The 14,464-nt window shown below is 29.1% G+C and overlaps 1 protein-coding gene across 1 annotated transcript in view; it reads left to right on the forward strand.

Annotated features, from left to right (window-relative positions):
* The window catches only part of LOC132939787 (disintegrin and metalloproteinase domain-containing protein unc-71), a 273,188-nt gene that overhangs the window by 152,006 nt on the left and 106,718 nt on the right, over window positions 1-14,464 (forward strand). The window contains 1 exon segment of the mRNA XM_061007159.1: window positions 6,324-6,374. Coding sequence (XP_060863142.1) covers window positions 6,324-6,374 — 51 coding nt within the window.

Consider the following 14,464-nt stretch of genomic DNA (forward strand, 5'->3'; position numbering starts at 1 on the left):
AATGAAAACGTGGCTTCCATTAAAAGTTTTATGGTAACCAAACCTTCAATATTTTATACACTCTACACGGTAATAATAATCGATATTTTGCAACTTAAATTTGTTACATTATTTAATAAAATATGCATGAATATTATAACTATCCACTTGTATGCATTCCTAGTAATAATAGTAATACATTATTTATAATATTATATTATTAAGTACGTACATCGCACTGAAGTGGTGTTCCAAATTAATATTATGTACGTTTATAACATTTAACATGATTAGGTAATATTTATATTTTATAATAGAATAATATTATAATATAGGTACCTAATTCCGTGTTTTAATATTGTTATTTAAATATTTTGTACAAACATATTATGTCTTTATTATATTAAAAAATAATTACCTACACTAAGTAAATGATAATGTATCAAAGATTAAACGAAAATTCAAACGATGTTTTCATATAAAATTATGTATAGCCATAAGGTGTCTTATTTTAATAACTATTAATGGTTGTTAATACGTTTTACTATTTTAATTGTATAATACTTGATTATAAACCCATACTTTTAAGTTCATTGTTGACTTCACAGGTAAGTATATAATAGTTTACACTCGTTTAAATTTTAATTGAATACATTACATTGGACATGATAATAATAATAATACAATATATCAAGCTATGGTATCCTCATTATATTTATATCACATTTAATGACCGTACATTGACATATTGTACATATTCTGTGTTTGTGTATTACGTCAAATTTAAAGTTACCACTTCGATTTGGTTCATATTATTTTGTTATTTGTAAAATATGTACTCACTACGTATAATAATTATGCTATATGTGTTTCTTCTTAACGCTGTCTGAGCCGAATATGTATTAATGAGCATAATCTCATACGATTTATTAATACGTGGGTCGGTGCCCATACACAATACACCTCATAAAATTGTCATGTTTTGATCATTTTTTATTTCCTTTGAAAGAGGAAAACCTTTTCTATGTCGCATTGATATCAAATGTTTGAATCAACTTTAAGGAACGCAAAAATATGTACTCTAAACTACAAAAAAATGCATGATAATATATAGACCTTCTTAAATAGAATAAAATCGGAATCCAATCCAATCTGTATTATAAGTCTTCATCATTCGAAAATGTTAAAAAAATTATCGAAATATCACTATGGTTCACGAGGCGCGAGAATTTTTCCTGCGAGCAAACCTTTTGTACGAAAAACACTTTGGCCCCTACATCTTTAATAATTATATTAAATCGAGGCGATTATCTTTTTTGGTCTAGTGTTATACTTGTGTTTGATTGACTATAATGATGCATTAATTCATATTCTAATATATTTTGTTTTCTTCGAACGTTGGATTTGATATTTTAATGATATATGATTAAAATAAATTATTAACACCTGTGATCGGTGATTAGGTTTAAGTTATAAATTACCAGTATTGTCTATGTTATATTGTCAATTATACCATATATAAGCGATATAAGATTTGGGAGCATGTGCTATATCAGTATATTTTGTTGTTTTTCATTTGACAAAGTCTATTGTCATTTAATTTTTTTTTATTTTCAATATTATAATGTTATATTATATTATTGTTGTAAATAATAATGTTTTATTATGTATCACAATATTACAGCAATATTAGTATAAAAATCAAAAAATCAAAAAATATATAAATATATTTTATTTTATAAGTCTTGTACAGGAATCCACATGTTACCTGTCCTTATACAAAATGCATGCTCTAATGGACGTTTCTCTTGGTAATGGAGGGGAAATATAAAGGTAATTCAATTTCATAGTTGGAAGGATATTAGAAAACGATAGAATACTGCCACGTCCTTCGAAATAGTATCGTTGGTCTTAGAATATATCGTAAAAAATGGTGAAAATCGCATGCAGGGACATTTCGTGAGAATAACACGTAACAATTCTAGGAAAACCTCTATGATAAAACACATGATAAGAAATAGAATGTTTGTAGTTAAATTACATTTGTCGGCCAGTCAGCGCAACGATATCGGGCGAAAGCCTTTGAATAAACAATGATGACTTTCACGTGAATACGGAGCAGAACATATAGTAATATATATATATATATATAAATATATAATACAGCCATGAGTTTAAGAAAATGGAAATAGTTTACTCTGCTTTACCTATTTTTCATATGTAAGGAATACGGTTAAGCTCGTCTGGAAGCTCGAAGGAATAAAAACGTCCAGATCAAAAAGCAACTTGGCGAAAGAGGGTCAGGGGTTATGGCTTTTTTGGTCTTATCTACGCGCGTATACATCTCGTTTCTCCTCACCCTCATCCTCCTAACCTCTCCACCTGACCAGCAAATGGTATCTGCGATTCATTTCGTACGGGGGTGTACCTACGCTTATGTGTGTGTGTGCGTGCGTGTGCGTGTGTGTGTGTTAAAATATAGCTGTATGTGCTTGCGTATATGTATGTTTGAAAGAGGGGGTGGACTTCACGCGAAGCTATATACCGCTGAAAGAGAGCGCGATTTGTCTTGGTTGCCACAACATCCTTCTGGCAAGACCAATTTGGAACTGTCTATCCTTCTCCGCACACGCACACGCATACACAGAGACACACACTCACACGTGCACTCTGCGAAATTGATGGGAGGGAGGGGTGGGTCAGTATAATATAATGTTCTGCCACTGCATTCAGTCCTCTTCTAAACCTTTTGACCTGCCGCCACCGCCGCTGTCATCTATATATATATATATATATATAGGTCTAAATCTTTTAGACCGCGTAAGCCTCGTCCGTATACCACGACGAAACCCCTTCAACGCGTACATCTCGATCCCCATATACGACGACGATACAGTACTATAAGGCCTATTTCTGTGGGCCAACGTCGAAATCCAATAAAGGCGCAACAAATAGACAGGAAGATAACTGATTGTTTCGATGCAGGATATACCTACCTGCGTGTGTGTAGTGGTGGTGGTAGTGTATTTTATTTTATTCGTCGTCGCCGAGTTTATTATTATTTCTTTTTTCCATTTAAGACGTCAGCATTCAAACAAAGAGAAACGTATATTATACTGTGTAATATATATTATTTGAATTGGATTTCTGGTACTTTGTTCTAAAACAAACAACGCAATCTTGACCGTGTATAACGATCTACTAAGCCTTCCCTTACACTTAAAATGCGAGGGTGGTGTTAACCATGGTATTAATTAATTAGAAAATAGTATTTTTTTAAATGTACGTTTACAATACAAAAAGTAAATTAGTTAATAGATACAAAGATTTGATTTGACAAAATTAACCCGGGGTGGAAGTCTCACCAAGTTGAGACACTAAACTATACATTTATAATCATACAACATATGTTGTTAATTTCAGTTGAGTTTAGTATAATATAATGTTATTACATCGAGGCTTATTAAAGATAAGGTGTAAAAGTACGATAATAAATATTTATTGATGTCATTATAGCTTATGTTGATGATTAAAAGTATCGGGATAGAGGTATAATTATGGACTATGGGGATACATTGTTTATGTGATACAGTGGTGAGAAAGGGAAAAATAGGGTTAATCAACGAAGTAAAAACGGAAAGAAATGTCGGTAATGATGATTCATTTTTAGAATTATCGGGTACTCAGACATAGTTGAAATCGGTAGCAACTGATCACAGATTGATCCGGGGAGGAAAAGTTAAGAATGAACACAGAGTGTTTTTTATATTAGGATTATTATTGTTTGGATAATTATTTTTCGGCGCTTGAAAACAAATTCGTAAAATCCTTTGGACATACCTTGAATTTTGATGTGTGAGCACCCCCACAAATAAGTGGTACTTGTCTGGACTGCTTTCGTCTTTGGTAGAGGCGATCTTCCCGTATACTTACAGCGTTTACTTATAATTACAGAAGTTTGAAGTGCACCCCTTAGTCCTGACAGTTAGATTAGTTGGTGGATCACTCTTGGATTTATACGGTATTTCTACTGTAGGACTGACTGACTAAGCTTCATTCTCATAGGCAGCATATATTTTACTGACCAAGAAAATCGTACAAATTATCAGCACCTTAATCTTTAAGACGGGCGGGAAAGAATAGTGAAAGAACGAAACTGATACTCAAACTCGTTATTCGGGTAACATACACTAGCGATATGTATACAACAAGGTTATTTCTTCATCGGCATTTTTAATTTTTATTGCATAATATGAAATGGAAGTATTATGGTTTGATGTAATAATATTTTAACCTTTTTTCTTATCATTAGTTTGTATCAATAAATATTACTCATTTTAACTCGCTTGTTAATATCAATCACTTGCTTAATTACTTTAGGACCTAAACAATAATCAACATTTCATTACACAATTTTCAGTTTTGATTCATTTTGAAGTTCAATTTCATAATTCATCAAATAAACTAGAGTAGGTATAATCGCAAGAACGCGCGATCTCAAAAGAGATTTTGTATTTTCTGAGCTGATATAATAAGAAAATTGGCCATCGGAACGGGGCCTGGCCAGTCCACAACTGTCTTCAGACAACTAACCAAAACTGTTAGTTGCTACTCACTGCTTGTTCTATAATCACAATTCACAATATCTATTCATTGTTTCGATCACGGTTCATCTGATTGGTATAATGTAATAAGATGATTACCGTGGTTTGGAGTAATTTATTGTCATATTTATTGCTTCATCAGTCTACTAATACGAACCGACCAATTTCTATAAAAACTAAAAGACAAAAACAGATACCTGGTAACCTAAAACATATTGTGACTATAACTATAATATATTTATTCAAATATTTAAAATCGTTCACATTTAGAACTCAAAATTTGAATTATAAATTATATAATTATTCAATGTGTCTTCCTAAATACGTTTTGTATGCAATATCTCATTTTCGTTATTCGTGCATACACTATTTAGGGAAAAAATATTTATTTAGTGCATTGTGTTAAACAGATGGAACTAAATAAATAGGTAAATAATTCATTATATAACTTATAACCCGACTTATGGTTTTCCAAACTTTACTGATTTTGTACCTATAATTACTTACTAATTATCCAAGTTAATATATATTTTATTAAGTCGAATTATTGATATTGTGGATCGATATAACTATTATTAATTATTTAGGTACATAATTTCATAGATTTTTGTCAAATAACCATATGCGTTAAATAATATTGGTATTAATTTGTTAGCCTACACATTATATTATGAAGTTGGTCATTGGTTGCATAACTTTACGATTTCATTTTAATTCCATTTCTCACAACTGTTTGTATATTTTAAAGTATAATATAATTGTTGTTTAAGAAGAGAAAGTACCTATTATTATACCGACGAGTTTCTGCATTTTAATTTGTAGTACGAAATAAAACGTCAACGAAATTTATAATTTATTTCACCGCCACTCCATTATTATATTATACATTGTTATGAATTATGTATTTATGTGACGCATTACCATTGTTGTTCGGAACAGATATAATAAACCGACCAAATAGAATTTATCGAGCAAACAATTTAGTACAGGTAGAGAGGTATTATATCTCTGATTAATAAGTACTGCAATTTGACTAGAGTTCTCGATTATTTTATCGAAATTTAATGGTTACATAGGTAATAATAATATTATAATGTTCTTATGACGCAGACACATATTATATTATATGCGCACAACTCGCGCAGACTGCCACATAATTTTAAAAAACATATCGCAATTTTCAATTTATTTATTTAGCGTAGGTGGTACAACATTATGAATATTTTATCGTTTTAGAAGAATATTTAATTTAACCGAACCACGCGCGTCTTGCGTCTCGCACTCCCCGATCATAGCTCTATATTTTATATATTATGCTTGTTGTAGATTTCCTCCGGGTTTTATGGTTTTTTTCCCCCGTTACACTAATATTTTAAGAATGCCCGGGAAACAGGTATTCATAAATTATTCATAAACTATTTCCGTGTACCTGTGCAAATATAAATCCTCGTTTTTGCTCTTTGAATACGGAATAATATTCGTGCACGATGCGAAACGTTAGGACACCATTTCTTTTCTTTTACACCATCAGGAACGCGCGAGAGTGTGTTACCAAAAATGGACGAGCGAAAGAATTCGATAACACCTTTTGGTTCAACGGCGTTATTACTGTTTTTTATTTTTCGACATTTCCACCATTCACTATTGCGATAGTCGTTATATATTGTAACATGTACCACAATTATAGGTATACCGTGTAATATTGTTATCGTGACTCATTCGTGGTTTATGTTGTTTCAGAAGCTGACTATACGCTGGACGATTCGTATTGGAACCAGGAGAGTCCCGTCGGTGAGTTGTTCTGAACGATATGACTACAATCGTTCTATTTTGTTTTTTTAACGCGGTTGGCTTTCTTCGTTCGTTCGGTTGTTTCGTTGTTTTAATAGATTGCGAATTTTTATTATGACAATTATTACAATAATAATAAAAAAAATACAAATTTATACTACGCGTCTCTTGTCTGTAATGTATTTGTATATATATATATTTTTTTTTTACCCATGTCGACCCATTTACTCCCTGTTGCTAATAATTTATGGATTCAAATTACTCCCCCTCCCCGTCGCTATTAATTTATTTCATTCGTATGTGCCCCGTGTACAAACGAACATAACACTCATTTATCTATTCTGTATTGCGGACGATCTATGTGTTAAAAACGTATTAAACACGCAGTAAATTTATTAAAACGGGACAAGTATGACTTGCAATTAGTGGTTTTTGTAGGGTTATTCAACCGGCGGCATAATAAATGGACGACATAACGATATTTCTGGTACCCTTCGGAATTAACCAAACTTGGTTTCACAAACCCGTTTTCCTAAAAAATGTTGCTATTATATTATATTATTATGGTCGATAGGAATATTATTATTATGCTTCCGTAGAGCTTGAAGTTAATGGGAACTAAATTTGATTTTAAACCTTAGGGTCTTAAAATGTTCAGTGTTCTGTAAAGTGTAAATACGCTCACCCGCCCACCGTCCAACGTCTGTAGCTCACTTTTTTTTTATAATAATATGTTTATTATTACGGCAATAATTCCCTACAAATCATGTAACGTATATATTTAGACCAGATAATATACACATATATAGATTTATTTGCAAAATCTTAAAATATTATTGCGCCGTAAACTAATTTGATTATTATTGAGTAAAATTACGGTAGGTAGTTATCTAAGTAAAGTTTTTAATCCAATGACTACCACCTACGTGTTATAGTATATTTTATACAATTACGTGTATTATACAAATTTTAAATCACTTTCACACAAGTTTCAAAATAATTAAAATAATCATTTAAACTGTGTGTACCATCACCACCTCCACACGCTATAACGACGACAACGATGGTAATAATATGACGTTATATATATATATATACATTTTATGACTTAATATTTTTCATGTTATTAACGTCGGTTCCGAATTAAATAAATAGTTATTTATAGTCACACACATTTATAATATAATTTGTAACATAATATTTGAGTTTAAGCTCGAGTTCAAACATTTGTCGACCTAGGCGGCCGACTATTATTCGGAATTCGGGTGGGTAGTAACTGCGGTGCTGTAACGACCATCACTACCGGTCTGTGTATTTATTAGAATGAATTAACTAGCTATGGGTACGAGGAAATTGTTGCCAGTTGTGTACGTGTGTCGCGTGTGGTATATAATATTGTACCTACTTCTATAATGTGGGTGTGGACCACATGAAACTTTTCACCTGATCAAAACGCAGAGACGTGCGTTGGTTCTGGAATTCGAGACGATTGGGTGTGTGTGTACTGATACGGATTTTGATTCCTAGAAACGACATCAAAAGAAAGATACGCATGCGCAACCAACACTTAATTAAGTTCCCGCGAGATAACAATAGGTGTAGTATGACTTAATTTAGGGCACTCAGACCTTCCAAAGTTTTCAAAACTTGTAGCGACTGTATTTGGTGCGAAATGTAATTCTGTTTCATTTTACGTAGATACATATGTGAACAAATTTCCAATCTCGAGACGATTTTTCATCGATGGTCTCAAATATCAAAGATTTTTAATTTAAAAAAAGTGGATAAGTGGATGTCGCTCTGTTGTACAATAGGTTACAAGTGGGTCACTGTAATAAATGTTGTTAAATTTGAATTCAATGATATAATATCATTGTATAAGAAAAACGATTCTGAGTGAACGGTCAGTCAGCCTATGATATTACTAAGTATATTTGATGATCTTAAGGTGAATAAAATAATTTATATATAACGTATTTACGTGGAACCTAGTTTTAAATTTTCAATCCTTAGCTATAAAGTTGGACATTTTATGAATTTTTAACTACAAAATAATTATTAAATTTTAAATGTGATACATTTTATCAAAATTTGAACTTTAAATGCTTATAAAAAAAAAATTGTGCCTATGTATTTTTAATATTTTTCAACTTCTATTGTAACAATATATCAGGAGCCTTGTATTAAATTTTTACGCCTTTTTACCCAACAAATAAAGTTTTATTGACATCCATAGAAAAAAAGACTAATAAAATTGGAAACTGAAAATGTTCATAAATTGTTCAAAACAAATCAAAAATATTAAAAATTTTATCATGTATAGAAAATGGAATTATAAACAGCCAGTGAAAATGTCACGTATATGCCTTTATTTTTTTTAAAGTTACACCAAAACCCAAAATCGATTTTGTCAAAAACCGATTTTGCGTAAAAATTCCCGTTTTTCCTTAATTTTTATATTGTTTTTTACGGCGCTTTTGAAAATTATTGGGAATTTTGAATTTTAAATTTTACCTCCCGAATGCACCAACAATAGTTTCAAAACTTTCCCATCGAATAAGATACTGAAGTTGAATATCAAAGCATTATTTCAACTACTTCTCGTGTACACAGACACAAAAATTAAAATTAAAATTAAAAGAAAACATCATTGTAAAATCAATACATTCATCGCTCCGCTCAGAATCTAAAAATTTTTTTATAATAATTAAAAATATATAAAAAAAATAATATACCTACGATAATACTTCAAAAATAATAATTAAAATACTTCAATGTTTTCAAAGTTTGAGATAATATTTCAAATTTCTGAAAGCAAATGTTTTTCATTATCTTTTAAACTTATCTTTGTAGAAAAAAAAAATGTTATTTTAATAATCGATCAAAAATACTTCAACTGGACAATTATAATAAAATTAATAACAAAAAAAAATAATAATAATAATAATAGCTTTTATCATAACTATAATTATTTGTTACAACTTCTAAGAAATTTGTATTAATTATATATCCATAATTTTTTTATTAACAATAAATTAATTTTCAAAAAGTTTCCAAACAAAAGTATTTTCTTGGATAAAACATAAGCTATAACTTGATTAAAACGATAGTAATATATCATATGATTATAATATTCAACTTAATTTTTTTAATCTTTATATTATTAAAATTCATATTATGACACGCACATATTCTAAATCTATTTGTGCACATCACTATTCGATATTGCACATATTTTTATGAATAGAGTTGAGTAGAAATCAAAGCTCTTATGAAAATATAAATATATATATATTATATATGATTTACACAAATAATTCAGACTTACTCGGAATAAATACAATTATTTTACGTGTGTACATTTTTATCAAGGAATAAGGAGGGTTTAGACTTCGATTTATTTAAAGTGATTTCATTCTTCAAACAATATGTATTAGCAGCGAAACTTAGGTTTTACAATCCTGCGTAGTATACATATAGTAACGGTTTTAATTCATGGTATATGAAAGTCTTTTAGTGTGCATTAGTTCGCTTAGTACTTTATTATGGGTCATTTGTTTAGAACCCTTGTTAGTTTGGGAAAATTGACTTGTTACTTGTTAGAGAGTAGCACTACAAGTGCACCGTGGTACTTCATCGAATTTTAGCTTTTAGATCGTGTAGACTATAACTCTAACTAAATACTGTGTTGAACTATTAAATTAAATTTAAAAATTTAAGCCTTTGTATTTTGTAATAATATATTATGAAATGCGTTAAACTTATCGGATTAAAAAATATTTTTCAAATGAAAACTCAATTTTTTTCATGACGCTTTTCACATATTATGTTTAATGTGAGTAATAAAGTATATTTCTTATAACCTACTTATTCTTCATTATTTTAAATAATATATATATACATACATTTTAATTTACCTTTATTTTCTTTAGTGACTTGAGCACTTGACCATTAGTCCTACATAAATTTGCAATATCATAATTACATACTTATATTGTTGACTTGTTCATAAATATAGTTTTATATTTTCGTAGCTTACATATTATTATATTATTCCATTTTTAATAATGTTAAACGGTACTCGTTATTTTTTTTTAACGTTAGGTTTAAAATATAATTTGTTTTAGCTTCAATAAATTTTCTTATTTTTATTTGTTTATTAATTTATTGAAACGTCGAACAAAATAATATAAACATTTACTTCAGTTTTGGATTTGTTTAATGATTTTGTTAAATAATCGTTATAATATTTATTATGAAATAATTGTTATATTTCGTTTTGTATAATTAATTTAGATATTATTATGTTTTGAACTCGGCAATTATATTCCATATTAATATCCGGTTTCCTTTATATTATACACTAAACCCTTAACAATGAATAAGCCAATAAGGTTTGTTTGTTTGGCCATGGTACACCATATCGAATTGTTTGTTTAAATTAGAAAAAACAAATATAAAACAATGTACGTATATTCTCTGATAATCGAATCGTGGTACAAAACAATGACGGAAGTAAATAATAAAATGAAACATAGTGGCGATAACGTTGGGGATTGTGGCGATGGCGAAGGTGTCGGCGGGGTTTAGTGCGGCCTTTGATGTCTCAACGAGAGAATTTTGCCTTAGCAATAATATTAACACACATGGCGGTGGTGGTGTCGGAGAAGCAAAGAAAAAAGTAGCTGCGTATTGGCAAAGATCTTAGATAGGATTTACAAGTCTGGGCGGCGGTGTTTGTAGTTCAGAGTTTTACATGGGGTCGGCAGACCGAAGGGCTCTCGACCCCGCAGACCAGAAAGGATCTGTGTTATAATGAAATTATACCCTCTCGTTCGACCTGGCGACAGCCATACACATACACTTGTGACGTTTTCAACAATGCACAGGGTGTGCGCAGAGTGTGCACAATAGAGAGAGGAAAAAAAATGTAGAGGGCATAAAGAAAAACGATACTTAGCCCCCGGACTCGGGTAACACTCGACTTTTAAGACAATGGGCAGCTGAGGGCCACGGAACGAAATTGTATATAACCGCCGGAGGGCTCTCTTTTCTATGTCAATTGCCGGGAGAAGAGTACGAGCTGGGTGGTGGGTGACCTATTATTGTTATATATTATTATTGTGGGTCACATCCACACACTGTCGTCGCTATATACACATATACATATACATACATATATATATAACGCATATCCTGCATTCCTGCGAATGTGGGCGTGAGCCGAGCAGCATGCAGTGGAGCTGCAGAGTCGAGGCCAACGTTTTCAACGAGTATATTATTATAGTTACAGTCGTGAACGACTCCAATATTTTTGTTGGAATTGTGGGGGAAAAAGGTCCAAGTAACCCAAGATGATTTATACTGATGAAACTTATATATTATTATATTCGTCATAGCTTACCCTGAAATATAATTCCATCGAGGTGATGATGAGGGAGGTTTCAAAATGATCAGCCACAAGAAACGCACATGATGTAAAGCTGCTTATTTATATTCGCAATAAAATATGATTATTGCATCGCAATTTATCATGTAGGTATTATGAACCTACGAGTTCTTATTTTTAATAAAATTATACATTTTACATTTACCCAATATTACCAAGTATTTGTTAAAATTTTAAAGATTTCAAAAAATAATAATTCTTGAATAATTATTTTAATTTAAAAATGTTAAATTCTCAGAAATAGTTGTGTGTCATAAATAGAAACTGTGCATAAGTAATAATCACAAATGCCAAAATGAATATACAAATTTATAAAAATACTTATTTTGGAATTGGGTTATCTCCGGTTAATATAAATAATTGAAAAATAAAGAAATTTTAGGTGATAATAAATAAATTATAGACACATCAAAAAATTAATATTTAACAAATGCATAAAAATGCATTAAATTATAAAAAAATAGGATGATTAAGTATAAATATTAAAGATCAGTATTTGATTTTTTAATAAAAATAGTGATAAGTATTGATAATGTATAATCATTATTTAAGATATAAGTAATATTGAAAAACCATGTTGATTTCAAAATCTTTTTGTCATCTAGTGTAAGCCATTTTTATAGCTATTTAGTTTTTGGAACTTCTTTATGTATAATATGACAAAAGTTAGTTCTTCAATTTCGCTGTTGGTGTGTTTATTATGCTGTTAAAATAAAATTGTGAAATCTGCTTCATTGTTAAAAATGTATACCCTGGTTAAATTATTATATGTGTTTGAAAATTTTATTTTGGTTACAATTTTTTAAGTGTAATTTCTGCTATATGTTTTTAATATTTTATTTTGAAATTTCTAACTATTTTCCTTAAATAGAATTTATATCAATTACATTGAAGTTTACTAGAAGGTTATTTGTAACTCAATTTTTATAATTGTTGGTGTTTTAAATTTGAGTGTTGTGAATATTTTGTTACGTTTTTATTTGTAATATATAACAAGTATTAACTCTATATAGTTACTAACTAATAACTGCAGTAGTTGACAATATGATAAATAATTATATTTAATTATAATAAAATATGTATATATTTGTATGTGAGGTGAAGGGGAGTAAATAAAATTAATTCTAAATAATTGGTAGATATACATTTTTCTTGATTTAAAAGAAAAGAAAAACATAATAAAAAAATTTTCAGCAATGCAATTTTTTTTTAAAAACTTTTATAGGTACTCATAAAAAAATTACAAATTGTATTCATATTTACTTAAGATTTGATTGTATATAAACTTTTATATTATCTATTTTGAATTTATTTTCAAGTTTTATAGTTCTTACTGTTCTAAGAAAATGTATTTAAATTATAAATTATTTTTATATAAAAAAAAATATCGTATTTCAAACAAACATTTTTAATATTATATTTTATACAAACTATAATTGTACAATATTTAAAAATCACAATGTATTAAAATCATCATAAATTTATAACAACCATTTTAATATTACAAATAATACCGATTGACTCTTAATTGCCTATAAAAATAAAATTACTTAACATTAAGTATTTAAAAATATTTTGTACAATCCTCGTTATATATGAAACTAAAACTAAACAAATATCTGTGTTCTGTTTTCACTAATTTTCCATGGCTAGAAAGTTTTAGTGTACCTATAACGATATTTTATTGCAATAGCTTCAAGCGTAGTAACTAACCATCTTAAATTTTAAAAATAACCTAAGAAAAGTGTATTCATTTGTCACACGCATAACTGAATGTGTCCATTATAATTTACAGGGATATAAAATTATACAATTTTCGTTAAGCGTTTAAAATTATATATTAAGTGAAATTCATCCATTGGTTATGTTAGATTTATTTCAATTTAAAAACTTTACAGAATATTATTACATTTGTCATACTTTTAAGTAGATAATATAACTCAATGAGAACATTATTATGTTTTTTGAATTTAGAAAATTGTATTTAACTTTTTTTTTTACCATAGATAAATAAATTATTCGCTTTAAAGAAAAACTTACTCAGAAAACCAAAACTAGAAGAGTTTATCGGTTGAAAACAGAGTATGAAATTAGTGTGGTTATAGTTCGTATGAAAAAAAGGAAAACTTTCGATGAAATCAGAATTATTTTTTGAACCTCAAATACAGCTGCTGATATTATTAATGTGTTAAACTTATGGTTTGAAAGGAAAATATTTATGTTCAAGAAAAGTTTTTCGATAAATATTTTGAGATTAACGAGTTTTAAATACTGAATTTGGCACGCCGACTAATGTATCAGTACAACTTCGCAGTGAAATAATAGCACTTCAATATTTTTATTATTATTATTATTATTATTATTACCTATAATATCTCTTTATTCAAAATAGCACCGTACATTATAATATCGCATTTTGAATTAGGTAGGTATACCGTCGGGATAATTAATTATATAATATTATAATATGATATTGTCATTTGTCAGTAAATATTATTTTATTAATCTATGAATATTATAACTGAAACACATTCAAACAACATAATTCGGTAGTGGGATTCGATTCAAATCTAAAAGTGTATTTTATTTAAACTACATTTCAAGTTATCGCCGTGACATTTTCAAGTTAAAAATCGAAATC

Source organism: Metopolophium dirhodum, chromosome 2 (assembly GCF_019925205.1).
Source record: "Metopolophium dirhodum isolate CAU chromosome 2, ASM1992520v1, whole genome shotgun sequence".
NCBI classification, from domain to species: domain Eukaryota; kingdom Metazoa; phylum Arthropoda; class Insecta; order Hemiptera; family Aphididae; genus Metopolophium; species Metopolophium dirhodum.